The sequence below is a fragment of the Volvox carteri genome, assembly GCF_000143455.1.
Source record: "Volvox carteri f. nagariensis unplaced genomic scaffold VOLCAscaffold_53, whole genome shotgun sequence".
In the NCBI taxonomy this organism is placed as follows: Eukaryota; Viridiplantae; Chlorophyta; class Chlorophyceae; order Chlamydomonadales; family Volvocaceae; genus Volvox; species Volvox carteri.
In genome coordinates, this window is record NW_003307596.1 from 692,620 (window position 1) to 705,680 (window position 13,061).

General features: G+C 58.9%; 2 protein-coding genes across 2 annotated transcripts; one reads left to right on the forward strand and one right to left on the reverse strand.

Moving 5' to 3' along the window:
• Nucleotides 1-741: 741 nt before the first annotated feature.
• On the reverse strand, nt 742-3,665 carry VOLCADRAFT_35423 (uncharacterized protein; the record flags this gene model as incomplete). Its single annotated transcript, XM_002955645.1, has 2 exons — nt 742-1,032; nt 3,597-3,665. Coding segments are annotated over 2 exons (360 nt in total), but the record flags the coding sequence as incomplete, so codon positions are not given.
• A 964-nt stretch (nt 3,666-4,629) lies between these two features.
• On the forward strand, nt 4,630-12,948 carry VOLCADRAFT_66026 (uncharacterized protein; the record flags this gene model as incomplete). Its single annotated transcript, XM_002955580.1, has 15 exons — nt 4,630-4,862; nt 5,458-5,618; nt 5,949-6,060; nt 6,270-6,390; nt 6,574-6,818; nt 8,307-8,337; nt 8,727-8,804; nt 9,093-9,257; nt 9,719-9,886; nt 10,226-10,352; nt 10,753-10,927; nt 11,306-11,442; nt 11,689-11,816; nt 12,100-12,179; nt 12,711-12,948. Coding segments are annotated over 15 exons (2,199 nt in total), but the record flags the coding sequence as incomplete, so codon positions are not given.
• Between the last annotated feature and the right edge of the window lie 113 nt (nt 12,949-13,061).

Genomic DNA, 13,061 nt, shown 5'->3' on the forward strand with positions numbered 1-13,061 from the left:
CCCCTTCCCCCTTCCCCCTTCCGCCTTCCCCCTTCCCCCTTCCCCCTTCCCCCTTCCCCCTTCCCCCTTCCCCCTTCCCCCTTCCCCCTTCCCCCTTCCCCCACCCACACATACACATATGCCGATGCACATACACGCATGAGACAAGCACATGCACGCTCTTCAGCCCCGAAACCATAAAAGTGCTTACTGCTGATATGTCTGGCCTTCCGTCCGTCCGCCCGTCTTTTCGGGTTGATCTTCATCCGAATTGTTTTCGTCTGTGCTGGTGTGCATGGCCTACAGGTACAGACCTACTCCTAAGTGAACCTTCATGTTTACATATTGTTTTCCCTTGACATTTTCATTATTGCAATTCCTTTCTTGCGCTCTTCTACGCTTTGTTTCGTCATCTCCCTCTTTTTCTTCTCCTTTTTTAAACTCCTCAGATACTCCGGGCGATATGAAAACCCTCCTGTCCTCCTGTCGCTATGTCCTGTCCTGTTTCCGTACGCAGGAGCCGTTCTACTCGGATCCCGCCGACGCGCCGTCGCGCCCCGTCATCTTCGCCGGCAGGTGTGCAACATCCCGGCCGACCCCCTTTCGTGCCTTGTGCGCGGGCCGTGAAGGGGCTGCATGAAGGGGCTGCATGAAGGGGCTGCATGAAGGGGCTGCATGAAGGTGCTGCATGAAGGGGCTGCATGAAGGGGCTGCATGAAGGTGCTGCATGAAGGTGCTGCATGAAGGGGCTGCATGAAGGTGCTGCATGAAGGGGCTGCATGAAGGGGCCGTGAAGGGGCTGCATGAAGGGGCCGTGAAGGGGCTGCATGAAGGTGCTGCATGAAGGGGCTGCATGAAGGGGCTGCATGAAGGTGCTGCATGAAGGGGCTGCATGAAGGTGCTGCATGAAGGGGCTGCATGAAGGGGCTGCATGAAGGTGCTGCATGAAGGGGCTGCATGAAGGGGCCGTGAAGGGGCTGCATGAAGGGGCCGTGAAGGGGCTGCATGAAGGGGCTGCATGAAGGGGCTGCATGAAGGGGCTGCATGAAGGGGCTGCATGAAGGGGCCCTGAAGGGGCTGCATGAAGGGGCTGCATGAAGGGGCTGCATGCATGTGTGTGCGGATCTGGCGTTATCTCTTTCTCTCCCCCTACCTCTCTCTCTCTCTGTCCTAGAGGCCAATACCGCCATGATGGAGGGTACTGGGGGTTGGGATCCTGCGCAGTGCACAAGGACGATGCAAAGGCAGCAGCACGACATTTCCTTGGCCCCCCTCTCCACACACACAGGGAGTTTCGAGTGCCCGCATGGGATAATGTGCCGTACTTCAGCGGCAGCGCGGCAGCAGCGCAGCCATTGTCGCGTCTCAGGGCGGCGGTGGCGCCGACGGCGACGGCGGCGGTGGCGGCGACGGCGGAGCGGGTCAACATGCTCGGGCACGGCAGGATCCGCGGTGTTGCGTTGGTGCCGGCGCTGCCGCCGCCGTCGGCGGCTGAGGTGAACGCTTGGGCGGAACGCCGCGCAGCGGCGGCGGCGGCGGCGGCAGCCGGTCGCGGGCATGGCAAACGCACAAACGTGGCGGCAACCCGCACCGCCGCCGGCGGCGGCGGCGGCCGCGGCAACCCAGCGGGGTTAGCCATGGATCCTAACACGGGTCAGCTGCGTCCCGCGAGTGGTCCCGGCGGCGTCGGTTGCGGCGAAGGTGAGTACGGCCGGCGCATGCTGCGAGCTGTCAGCAGTGGAGGCGGCGGCGTCGACGGCACGGCCGCTGCCGTGGTTGACAAAGATATGCCGCTGGCGCCGAGCGGAAACCTCGCGGAAGCGAGCCTCCTAGGAACGCCGTCGCTGGCGGGCATTGGATCCGCCGTCGACGGCGGCGGTGACGTCGACGGTGGTAATCACGGCGGTGGCGGCAATGGTCCAGATGGCGCACATAGCGACGAAAGTAGCGGCGGCAGTGACGAGGAGCCAGAGCTGGAGGAGGCGCCGCCGTCACCAAAGTACGACGATCGAACGTGCTTCCTGGGCGTCGTAGCGCTAGGTGCTGCGGCTGCCGCCACCGGCGGATTGACTTCCAGGCGCCGCCAACGCAAGCGGTGTCGACGGCGATGGCAGCGAGGGCGCGATGCAAGCCAGGTTGGTGGCGGCGGCGGCGGCGGCGGCGGCAACGACGACGACCACTGGCGGAGATGGGCGCTGCGGAGCCGCCACCACCGCCGGCGGCTCGCGACGCAGCGACCTGGCCAGGATGCCGTCGACGGCAGCATTGACGATGCCACCTCAGAATCGTACGACAGTGATGGAGGTGACCTCGGTCCCGTCCCGTACGACGTAGGTGGCGTGCCGTTTGCGACACCGTCCGCCGGTGCTACCGATGACCGAGAGGTAGGCGACGGTGCGGGGCGGCGGCGGCGGCGGCGGCGGCGGCGGCATTCCCGAAGCCATCACCACTCTGGCAACGGCGACGGCGGAGACAGTCGCGACGGCGACAACCAACAGCGGCGAATGTCGCAGCAAGCTCCCGAAGCCGTCATTGGTGCCGTACTGACAGCTTCGCAGCTGGCGGCGACGCCAGGCGTCGACACCAGGATCCAGCCGTACCGGCGGCGAGCTGCTGCCTTGGCGACGGCGGCGTCCACTCCAGCGCCTTTCGCTGCCTTCGGGGTAGCGGCGGCGGCAGCGGCGGCGGTGGCGGCGCCACGACCCGCGCTCCCAACCGCCCCGCCTGGCGTCACGCTACCGCCGCGGCCGTCACTTGACCCCCTTGACGCCATGGCTGCTACTGCCTCGCCGCCACCGCTGCCGCCGCTGCTCCCTCGCCCGCCGCTGCCGCTACAGCCACCCGGCTGCACCCCGGCGCCGCCGCCGCCGCCGTCGCTGTCACAACAACAGCAGCAGCAGCCCGTAGTGTTTTTAGGCACCGGGGGGACTCTACGAACGCCCGGCGCGGGTCCCGGCACTGGACAGCCCATCTCCCTTCTGTCACCGCTGCGACCCGTGGGTCAGGCCCCGTCCGGACCCACACCGCCTAGCCAGCGGGGCTTCCGTCGCAAGGTAGTCGGGGCCCGCCAGGGATAATGGAATTAGGGTTGGATGGGGGTTGGGTTGGACGGTGAAGGGAGTTGGGAAAGTGATACAGGCTGGGGAAGACAACTGGGGGCCGAGTGGGATGGGAGATGTGGGGGGGAGGAAGTGAAGAGGGGGAAGTGAGGCAGAAAAATGACCGGGGGCATCAACGTCGTCGTCAGCGGCGGCGGTGGCGGTCGTGAGAGAAAGCTGGTAGTCGTTCTATTATGGCAGGGGATATGGGCCCGTGGATTCGGGTTTGGCGGTATCGTAGTATCGTACGGCTTGTACAGTAGCGCAAAAGGGGTGATGGCGGCGGTGGCCGCGGCGGCGTGGTGGAGTGCGTTTGAGGAGTGGGATGTGTTGTTGGCGAAGGTCTTGATGCCTCCCAGGTGGGTCAGGCGGGTCAGTGACACCCATGGCAGGGCGACATACGGCGGTTTGTTTGTACGGCGGAAGAGAAACAAAGCTGCGGCTGCTGCTACAGCTACAGCTGCTGGTTCCCCCTCTATTTGTCCTCCACCTCCTCACCTCCTTACCTGTCCTCCTGACCCGCCCACCTCCCCCCCCCCCCCACATTGTTCGGCTCACTGTCAGAGCGACGCTGCTGGCGAGGGGGCTCGTAGGGAGCCGGTGACGGTGGCGGCGCTCGAGGTGGCGGCGACCTGCCGCGGAGCCCTGCTGCCCGACCCCAAGCACGACGCCGTCAAGTAAGCCGTATCACTACTGCCGTATTGCTGCCGTACAACCTCGTTCATTGGCGAGGTACAGTACAGTTATTCTGTACAGTTATTTCGCCGCTCTCTTTCCCTCCCATCCCACCCGCACACACACAGCGCCGTATGTATATCTGTCATGGAAATCGGTGTACGAGCACCGGCCTCTTGGACGTATCCAGCCAGATTATTAATAGTTGATCCCAGGGCAACGGAAGCGGCGGTGGCGGCGGCGGCGTCTGCGGCCGCCCCCGCCAACGGAAGCCCCGGCGGCGACCGCAACGCCGGCATTAGCTTCAACAGCATTAGTATCGGTAACGGTGGCGGTAGCAGTCGCAGTAGCAACAGAAGCAGTAGCAGTGGTCCGTTCCTTCCTCCCGGTGTTGAGCTGGCGGCTGTGCGGGGTGTACCCGTGCACGTGGACGGTCTCGGCGGCGTGTCGATGTCGGTGTCGGTGGAGGCGTTTGCGGTGGGTTGCATTCGTGTGCCGGTTGCTCCGGTGTGAGTGGGAAGAGGGCGGGAGGGGGGGGTGTTGCGGAGCCACATTGCTAGCATGGGGTGAGTGGTAGGAGGAGGTGTAAGTAGGGTAAGGAGGGTAAGGAGGATACGATAAATGGCTGAGGTAAGGCTGCTATCTGGCGAGTCCAAACATAAAACGTCTCCTCCTCCTCCTCGTCTTACTCCTCCTCCTCACAAGGCATGCCCCTCCTTTCCCTTTTCCCAATTTATCAATTTCTCCAAATTTTGCCAATGTTTCCCCTTTTTTTCCTTCCCTTTCCCCTACCTCGGTCCACACACACGCGACATGTATACATCCGGACATATGGACATGTGGACATACGGACATACATGCACATATTCGGGTTTAGGACGAGGTGAGTCTGCTTCGTGCGGTGTCCTCCTGCCTCTGCTGTCTGGACCCGGACATGCTGTTGGGGTGGGACGTGCAACGCCACTCTCTGGGGTACCTGGCGGAGCGGGGGGCGGCGCTGGGCCTTACGCCACCGCTGCTGAGGAGCGCGGGGAGGACACCGGGCGCAGCTTCCATCAAGGAAAAACAGGTGGGGGAAAAGGGGGAGGAACGGGGGGAAACAGGGGGGAGGTGAAAGACTGTGTGTGTGTGTTTTCGTGTGTGTGTGTGTGTGTGTTGTGTGTGTGTGTTGTTGTGTGTGTGTGTGTTGTGTGTGTGTGTTGTGTGTGTGTGTGTATTCATTTGCCAGCGGAGGGGAAGAGGGGGACGCCTCCACTCCGCACACGCACATGCACGCGCTGCCTGCATCGGTGTTTTTTTGTTAAGATATTAAAATAATTATAACACGAGTACGTTGCTATATTCCCACTTTTGCATTTGAACTTTAAAAGTCCAGATTTCCTATTTTAGTTTAAATTTTAAATATTAGATATTAGAGAAATTTGAAAATTAAGTCTATAATCTCCATTTCCCTCTTTCCCCCCCTCTTTGTGGTTCTTTGGATGTCGGTGATCGGTGAACCTCTCCTTCCCCCTCCTAGTCGCTGTCTTCCGCTTAGGGCTCGCAAGGCTAGGGTTTTACATTTTGAAATTATTTTTGGATTTCTATTGCAACTAATATATGTAAAAAAATATCAATTTCCGCCCACGATCTACGGTCTTTCACCGCGGCCTGCCTGCGCTGCCTCCTCCCTGCAGCACGACGAGTGGGGCGTCTTGCACGGCAGCGGGTTTTACGTGACAGGGCGCATCCTGCTCAACCTGTGGCGGGTGCTACGGGGGGAGCTGAAACTGGGGTCGTACAGCTTTGAGAGCTGTACGGCAGCGGTCTTGGGACTTAGGGTACCTCGAGTGCGGGAGCAAGAGCTGGCTGCCTGGTTTGCGGCGGGTGGGTGTGAATGGGGGGGGGAGGGGGAGGTGTGTGTTGGTGTGTGGGGGGGAGGAAGTGGATGGAAGAGGGGTGTTCAGATTGTCGCAGTGTGGAGGTGTATGTGTGTGTGCTCGGGGGCATGGTGGGTTTTAGAGGTTTTAGGGGTTTCACGGGTCAGGAAGAGCAGTAGCAGCAGAACATATTGCTATTGCTGCTGCTGCTGTTGTACCCATGTATGCATGTATGCATGTATGTGTTATCAGTAGGTACGTATTATCCCCTGGCAAATGAACAACCCCCCTCTCCCCCCCCCGCACACACACACACCACCACCACAAACGGCCACAGGTCCCCCCGGGGGGCGTTGGCGCTGCCTCCACTGGCTGCTGCGCCGATGTCGTCTGGACCTGGCCATGTGCGAACAGTTAGACCTTATCGGGCGTACGGCGGAGCTGGCACGGTACGTACGGCGATGTCGTACATTATCTGGCACACGTTCAGGGTCGTATTTTTGGCGTGCTCCAAAGAACAAGTGCGCACACGTTCGTGCATACCTGCCAGGTTCATTCGTGTTTTAGTGGAGGAGTGCTAAAAACCCCCGTCCCTCCCACCCACCCACCCATCCGTACCCCCCTCCTCCCCCCCCCCTCCCCTCCCCGGACTTCTCAGCACGTTCGGCATCGACTTCTTCTCCGTCCTGTCTCGGGGCAGTCAGTACCGCGTGGAGAGCTTGCTGGTGCGGCTGGCACACACGAACAATTTCATTATGACGTCACCTAGCAGGGAGCAGGTACGGGGGGAAGGGAGGGAGGGGGAAAGGCAGGGGAGGAGAGGTGGGGGGTAAGACAAACCACATAAGGGAGTCCCCCCATACACACACACACACGCATTCACACACACACGCACACACACACACATCCACCCATACATACGGGCCCCTACCACACCCGTACCCCTACCCCACCCGTACCAGGTGGGTGGTCAACCCGCCATGGAGTGCCTCCCCTTGGTGATGGAACCGGAGAGCCGCATGTACACGTGTCCAGTTGTCGTACTGGACTTCCAATCGCTGTACCCCTCTCAGATTATCGCGTACAACATGTGCTACTCAACGTGTGTGGGGAGGCCGCAACACGCAAGAGCAGGTATGCATAGATCATGTTTACACAGGGTGGTACACAGGGTGGTTCACCAGCGGCCCCCTTTCCCTTGGAGGCAGTTCCCTGCTCTCCCCTGCGAGAGGGGCACCCTAATCCGTTCACCCCATCCGACTTCAGAGTGTATTCGTTGGGTTCGGCAACTCACCACCAGCATCCAACCAAATCTAGCGGATCAACGGCGCATCAACTTAGTTCCTGGTCAGCTCGCAAGTTGCTATAATCACGTCCTACACCGTCCTCAGGATGGGGTGCCACCTCCCAATTCAGCACTTCTCACGTACCGAGAGGTCGGCAGGCGGATTTGAACCTCCGGGAACAGAAAAGTCGGATCTTATCTTCTGCCAGCCACCTGCCATGAATGTATGTGTTTTCGCTACCGGGACTCGAACCCGGGTCTCGAGAGTGAAAATCTCATATCCTAACCGCCTAGACTATAGCGAATTGATGTTTTAGTTTGCTATCGCATGCATATATATCTGATATGTGTGTGCATGTGCATGTGCATGTGCATGTGCACGTGCACGTGCACGTGCATGTGCGTGTGTGTGTGTGTGTGTGTGCATGTGCACGTGTGTGTGTGTGTGTGGGGGGGGGGGTAACTTACATGGTTTTAGGGACCCGTTTGGCTCGGGGGAGTGAGGTGAAGTGGATTGGGGACTGTGGGGGCGGGGAGAGCGGCAGAGCGGGAAAAAACCGAAGTACACCCCCAGGAACGATCACTCCGAGCATTCAAGAAATTGTGCGTTTATATATATGTACGCATGTATATGTGTATGTATGTGTGTATGTATGTATGTGTGGAGAAGGACCTGAGGAAATTGGGACCGACCGATACGAAGGGGTCAAGGGGAATGGAGAGCCCCGCATGATGTGACGTGGCACCTCGTGCCGTATCGCATCATGTGTCGTACATTTGCAAGGGGAATGGTGAAGGAAGTCCTCCACCGCACCGTTATGTGCTACCTGCCTACCTACCTACCTGCCTACCACCAGGGGCCCCCTGTCGCCACCCCCGGACTCACCCCACTACCCCTCTCATACCCCAGGGGCCCCCCCCTTCGGGGAGACCGAACGCCTTTCGGTCAGTTCTACGTTTGTTACTCTCTTGCCCTGGCAGCAGCTTCAATCGTGTGTGGTTCATCTCCCCCCCCCCCCCCTCCTCGGGGAGCCGCCGTTGGGGACCTGGGGGTGTTTTCCTGTTTCATATTGATGAACTGAAACCCACCCACGTGACACGTTGCCCTGATGACATACATACATACATACGTGCGGACACGCACCCGTTTCCAAATAACCGTGTTTCCGTACTACTACCCGTGTGGCACTGGCGGCGGCGGCGGTGGCGGCGGGTGCGTATGTGTGGTACGTCACGCGGGATGTGGACTACTCGTACTGCAGCTGGCCAGCCGGTACGGCTGGGTGTTACACAGTATAGTTACCCCGTGGGTGCCGTACTTCCCGCAAGCGGCGGCGTTAACGGTGGTGGCGGTGGCGGTGGCGGCGTTGCAACCCCTGCCGCCGCGTCGCCGGACGACTTGATCATCAGCCCCAATGGCATCGCGTACGTCCCGCCAAAGGTACGGCAACACAGTGTACGGCGCAGTTTTGTACATAACACGGACATAACAACCATGTACGGATACTAATGGAAAATGAGCCGGCCTCACCTAGGGGGGGGTACAGCTGCGTAGATATCCGAGTGCATGTACATACTTGCGTATGTATGTATGTACGTATGTATATGTAAATTTTCGTGTGTTTTGTGCGCACGCGTTTTGGGTTGGCGTTGCTGCTGTTGGCTGTCGTCCGTGAATCAAGTGGCTGGCCGGTGGCACTCATGGCGCCGCATCATTAATTATACCACGGCCATATACCGGATAGCAAAATCTTTCTACGATAATACAGATCCACTTCCTCCCCGTCTCCCCTCCCCCCTCCCCCCTTCCCCCCCTCACACACACCGCAGGTCCGCCCCGGTGTACTCCCCCGCATGCTGTCCGAGATCTTGAACACGCGGGTCATGATCAAGGGGGCCATGAAGAAGGTGGCTCAGGAGGACAAGGCAGGGGGCTGGAGGGGGAGGAGGGGAGAGGGGGAGGAGGGGAGAGGCGGAGGAGGGGAAGGGGGAGGAGGGGAGAGGGGGTGAGGGGAGAGGGGGAGAGGCAATCCTCAACCCCCAACCCGCAACCCTCTAACTCCCAATCAGCGAACCCTGGGATGGAGTTCCTCCTCTGCCCCAGGCCGCTCTCCTCATTCCTCAATTTCTGACCTTTCTTGATCTTTTCATAAACTTGTCATTGCCACGTACTGTCGTACGTTCCACGTCATGTAGGTCCTGTTGCGAATCCTCAACGCCCGCCAGTTCGGCTTGAAAATGATCGCTAACGTGTCGTACGGCTATACGGCAGCCGGCTTCAGCGGTCGGCTGCCGTTTGCTGAGCTGGCGGACTCAATCGTTCAGTCGGGGAGGCAGACGCTGGAGAACGCCATAGCGATGGTGTGCCGGGGTTTGGTGATATGCGGGTGGGGGTTGCGACCGGGGGGGGGAAGACGGGGGTGAGGGTGAGGGGGAGGAGGGGGAGGTGTGGAGGGGAGGAGGGGAGACGGTATTCTCCTTCAAGGTCTATCCGAGCCCCCGGTAAGAGAAACCTTCAAACGGCAGAAAGACTCGTGTGAGCGGAGTGAAGGTAGTGCGGATATATATACACATATATATACACATATATATACATATATACATATATACACACATATATATGTGAATCATCTGGTGGTGTGGTAAACAGGGGTGGGGATCTGAATGGGGATCTAACCACTGTAACCGCTACCGGGCTGTTGTACCAACCGTCTCTCTCATTCCCCCCCTCCATCCCCTCCTGCGTGTACGTATGTGTACATGTGTGTGTATGTATGTACGTACGTGTACGTGTGTACGTTTGTTGGGGGGGGGAAGAGCAGGTGGAGTCCAATCCCGAATGGCGCGCGCGGGTAGTGTACGGCGATACGGACTCAATGTTCGTACAGCTCCCGGGGCGCAGTCGCAAGGAGGCGTTCCGCATTGGTGCCGAGATCGCTGCGGCCGTCACGGCGGCTAATCCCGCGCCCGTAACGCTCAAAATGGAGAAGGTACGACATACGACGCATACGGCAATGTTCCTTTCCGCCCTTTGCCGTGCCGTAGTTATATGCGTCCGTACATCTGCCTGGCTGCTTTAGCTCACAACCAATACGTTTGTTTTAATGAATTAAGAACAGCAAGTTTATGTGGGGGAAATCCCTCTTCTGGCCCCGAACTACCGGTACTTTTATTAATTTTAACGGAATTCAAAGGGTAGTGAAGCTTTTTTTTATCAGATCTTTCTTTCTGGATAGATTTATAGAGGTGAAAAACAGACAACCTAGCTGAACCAACTGAATAAACTGAACCAACTGAACCAACTGAACCAACGGCCGCGCGCGCACCAGGTGTACCAGCCATGCATCCTGCAAACCAAAAAACGTTACGTGGGATTTTCGTACGAGTCACCGAGCCAGACACAGCCTACATTTGATGCCAAGGCAAGGGAGTGGACCCGGGGGGGGGAAAGGGGGGGTTAGATAGAGCTGCGGCGGGGGGAGATGTGATATGTGGGTTATGGGAGGAGAGGGACATTGGAAAGAGAGGGGGGCCGCGGCTGAGAGGTCGTGCGGCTCATTCACTCACTCACTCACTCCCCCTATTCACTCGGTAGTGGGTGGCCCTGGTAAGGGTTGGGAGCTAAGAGGGGTCGGAGGGGTAGGGGGGTTGGGGGAGGGGAAGAGGGGGTTGTGTGCTCTCGTGCCGGCTGGCGGAGGGGGGTGGACGGAGGGTGTATATATGTATAAATGTATGTATGTATATACATATATGTATATGTATACACAATATATGCCACACATTACCACTGCAATCCAACTACCCCGCCGAACCGCTACCCACCACCACACGTACATCACACACACTCAGGGTATAGAGACGGTCCGCCGCGACAGCTGCCCCGCGGTGGCCAAGTTGTTGGAGCAGTCCCTCCGACTGCTGTTCGGCAGCCGCGACCTCTCCGACGTGAAGACATACCTCCGCCGCCAGTGGACCAAGATCTTGTCCAACAGGGTTTCCGTACAGGACTTCATATTTGCAAAGGAAGTCAGGTGAGGGAAAGGGGGGGAAAGAGAGAGGTGGTGAAGTACTGCAATGGTGGAGGGAGGGAGGGAGGGAGGGAGGAAGGAAGCTTTGATCGCATCATCTGTCCCGTGCAGACATTGTCGTATGGTCGGTTAGTTGGCTCGTACATGGCTGGTATAAGTTATTTTTTAAGTAGTTGTTGTTTGCGTAATTGTTCGTTAGTTTAGATCTGTTACTTTATGGGGGCGTTTAGGAGGGACCTGGAGGGGCCGGTGCATGGACGCCGTGTATGGTGTACGTACGTACGGTTATCCGCCCTTCCCCCTTTTTGCGGGTGTCGCTTCTCCGAAACCCATAAGACCCCCTTTCCCCCCCTTTTCCCCCCCCTAACTCTCCCACACCAGGTTGGGAACCTACTCCGCCAACGCCGCCACCATCCCCCCTGCAGCGGTGGTGGCCACAAAGGCGATGGCTGTCGACCCAAGGGCCGAGCCGCGCTACGCGGAGCGAGTGCCGTACGTGGTGGTGTACGGCGAGCCAGGTACGGGGAAAAGAGTGCCCCACTGCCTTTCTGTTCTCCTGGTATCTCCCCGGTCCGCCTCCAGTCCCTTTATTCCGCCGTACCCCTGTACAGGAGGATGTACGGTTTAGGGTTTAGGGTTTGCGGCTCGCCACCGTCTAAACATTCCAGCCTCTCATACCCCTCTCCCTTCTCCGCCCTCCTTTCGGCAGCACATTGTTTTGCATTGCATCGTATAATCCTGCCCCCTCCCCCTCCCCCCGCCAGGTGCCCGGCTGGTGGACCTGGTGGTTAGTCCTCATCAGCTGGTGGACAGCGGAGGGGCTCTGCGGCTGAATGGCACCTACTACATCACCAAACAGATAATACCGGCCCTGGAGAGGGTGATGAGCCTGGTGGGGTGGGGTGGGGTAAGGGGTGGGGTGAGGGTGGGGTGGGGTGGGGTGGGGGGTTTGAGGGTAAGGGGTGAGGGGGGGTGAAGGGGGGTACAATTGCGAAGAGGGGGAACAGGGTTGGGTTTGCGGAGATGGACCGCCTGTCTAGCGATTGTACTACAATGCTGTACGGCTGAAGAAAAACAACCTTTTAGCCCAAGCTATGTGTAAAGCTGGGCAGTGAAGAATTAGAACACGGTTACAACACGCGTTTTGTTGTGCCGTACATGCTTGCCGTACACAGGTCGGCGCCGATATACGGTCGTGGTTTGCGGATATGCCGCGACCGCAGCGTATGTTGCCGCAGAAGCGCCCGGCGGCGGCGTTGCCATTGGCGGCGGCGGCGCTGGGGCCCTGGGGCCGCGCACCCGGTAGCAAGAGAGAGAGAGGGAGAGGGTTATCTGAGACCAACCTTTTTCTGTACGGCAAGCCCCCCTCCCCCGCAAAACCCACATTGTCCGGGGAAGAGGGAGTTCACACTCCACAATCCTTTTCCGGAGCATCGCGAAATGGAACAAACGTGGTTTCCTATGTGTGTACGGCACTTGCCGCATAACGCATCTGCTTAAATTTCTTTTAATTGATTCAGCAATTATATACCAATCTGTGAATAATTTAAGCTCATTGAGTAGTGAATTATTGTCGTAAATTTTCAAACTAAAACCAGGCAGATTCCTGTGCGCTAAACGTATAAACTTATCATTGCCCTGTACCTCCACCTGTTCCCGGGGGGTTGCCCCCACCGACGCTGCGTTAAACCCGACACGGGGAAGGAGCTACCGGCGGCAGAAATGGCGGCGTCCTTGGCCCTCCCGGCGCCGGCGGCGGCCCGACTGGTGGCGGCGGCGGCGTCAGCGGCGGCGGCGGCGGCGGCACTATCGACCGTTTCTACTTGTCCCGCCATTGCGTCGTGTGTGACGAACTGACGCGAGCCATTGAGCCGCTGTGTGACCAATGCAGGTACGGCAAATACGGCGCTGTACGGCATATAGGTACACTACCCATGTCGTATTGCCCCCCCTGTAGAGCTGCCTCTCCCAAGGGCCCCTCCCCCGCCCCCTCAGTCAGTTCTGCTTCTTGTTACACTCTTTGATTGGCAGCAGCTTCACTCGTTCGTGGTTCGTCTTTCCCTCCCCCTCCTCCTCCTTATCCCCCCCTTCCCCCTTCCCCTGCTGCTGCTGCTACTGGCGCCCCGCACCCTCACCC